Source organism: Oncorhynchus masou, unplaced genomic scaffold, assembly GCF_036934945.1.
Source record: "Oncorhynchus masou masou isolate Uvic2021 unplaced genomic scaffold, UVic_Omas_1.1 unplaced_scaffold_15019, whole genome shotgun sequence".
Taxonomy (NCBI): Eukaryota; Metazoa; Chordata; class Actinopteri; order Salmoniformes; family Salmonidae; genus Oncorhynchus; species Oncorhynchus masou.
Genome location: NW_027005032.1, coordinates 1 through 2,095, shown reverse-complemented (window position 1 = coordinate 2,095; position 2,095 = coordinate 1). Strand labels below are relative to the sequence as shown.

The 2,095-nt window shown below is 46.8% G+C and overlaps 1 protein-coding gene across 1 annotated transcript; it reads left to right on the top strand.

Moving 5' to 3' along the window:
* Positions 1-1,377: 1,377 nt before the first annotated feature.
* LOC135531046 (uncharacterized) lies at positions 1,378-2,084 on the top strand (the record flags this gene model as incomplete). The annotated part of the gene is made up of 1 exon (XM_064959183.1): positions 1,378-2,084. A coding segment is annotated over one exon (707 nt), but the record flags the coding sequence as incomplete, so codon positions are not given.
* Positions 2,085-2,095: the final 11 nt, after the last annotated feature.

Here is a 2,095-nt window from a genome sequence, read left to right as displayed (position 1 = left end):
GGAATTAGGACGTGTGGTAACTCTGTCTGTCATCCTCTGTTGCACTCTGAAGTTTTTGGTTTTTCTCTCGAAGTTACACTCCTTTGACAAATTGTCTTTCCCAGCACGTCTGGCCACAGATGTTGAATTTTTCATGACCCGAAACCCTTTTGGATTAAGTTGATATTTGAGGACTTGACATTCGCTAAGCAGACAGGCACAGCGAAATGTCAAAGACAAGAGGGGCTTTACTTCCGAATAATGACTGAGTGTAAGCCCTTGACTTGTTGGAGAGTGTGGATTAGAGGACCTTGGCCTTTCTGTGAATTACACTGAATAATAAATACAACTGTCTGACTGGGAACTGTTGTGAAGGACACCGAGACACGGACATACCGACTAACTTCTGTTACAGACAAACTGATTGTGAAGGACACACAGACACGGACATACCGACTAACTTCTGTTACAGACAAACTGATTGTGAAGGACACACGAGACACGGACATACCGACTAACTTCTGTTACAGACAAACTGATTGTGAAGGACACCGAGACACGGACATACCGACTAACTTCTGTTACAGACAAACTGATTGTGAAGGACACACGAGACACGGACATGCCGAATTAACTTCTGTTACAGACAAACTGATTGTGAAGGACACCGAGACACGGACATACCGACTAACTTCTGTTACAGACAAACTGATTGTGAAGGACACCGAGACACGGACATACCAACTAACTTCTGTTACAGACAAACTGATTGTGAAGGACACCGAGACACGGACATACCGACTACCTTCTGTTACAGACAAACTGATTGTGAAGGACACCGAGACACGGACATACCGACTAACTTCTGTTACAGACAAACTGATTGTGAAGAACACCGAGACACGGACATACCGACTAACTTCTGTTACAGACAAACTGATTGTGAAGGACACACAGACACGGACATACAGACTAACTTCTGTTACAGACAAACTGATTGTGAAGAACACCGAGACACGGACATACCGACTAACTTCTGTTACAGACAAACTGATTGTGAAGGACACACAGACATACAGACAAGATGATTTTATAGGAAACAGTTGAAAGAGTGTGTGCCAAGGACAGCTGTTGCACTTACCATTTCTACAAAGCTTTACTGTCTGAGGATATCAACGTAAATCCCCTATGAAAACTCCCTCCAAAATGGCTGGTAAACGAATAACACAGCCTACCCAGTCCCTCCATTGACTTCCAATTGGTTATTCTCCCCCCCCCGTAACTATTCCCCAGGTCGTTGCTGTAAATGAGAATGTGTTCTCAGTCAACTTAAAATAAGGGTTAAATAAAACAATGACAAAAGATGAGACTCCAAACAACCTCCAGCTAACTCTCCAGACTCCAAACAGCCTCCAGCTAACTCTCCAGACTCCAAACAGCCTCCAGCTAACTCTCCAGACTCCAAACAGCCTCCAGCTAACTCTCCAGACTCCAAACAGCCTCTAGCTAACTCTCCAGACTCCAAACGGCCTCCAGCTGACTCTCCAGACTCCAAACAGCCTCCAGCTAACTTTCCAGACTCCAAACAGCCTCCAGCTAACTCTCCAGACTCCAAACAGCCTCCAGCTAACTCTCCAGACTCCAAACGGCCTCCAGCTGACTCTCCAGACTCCAAACAGCCTCCAGCTAACTCTCCAGACTCCAAACAGCCTCTAGCTAACTCTCCAGACTCCAAACAGCCTCCAGCTAACTCTCCAGACTCCAAACGGCCTCCAGCTGACTCTCCAGACTCCAAACAGCCTCCAGCTAACTTTCCAGACTCCAAACAGCCTCCAGCTAACTCTCCAGACTCCAAACAGCCTCCAGCTAACTCTCCAGACTTCAAACAGCCTCCAGCTAACTCTCCAGACTTCAAACAGTCTCCAGCTAACTCTCCAGACTCCAAACAGCCTCTAGCTAACTCTCCAGACTCCAAACAGCCTCCAGCTAACTCTCCAGACTCCAAACGGCCTCCAGCTGACTCTCCAGACTCCAAACAGCCTCCAGCTAACTTTCCAGACTCCAAACAGCCTCCAGCTAACTCTCCAGACTCCAAACAGCCTCCAGCTAACTCTCC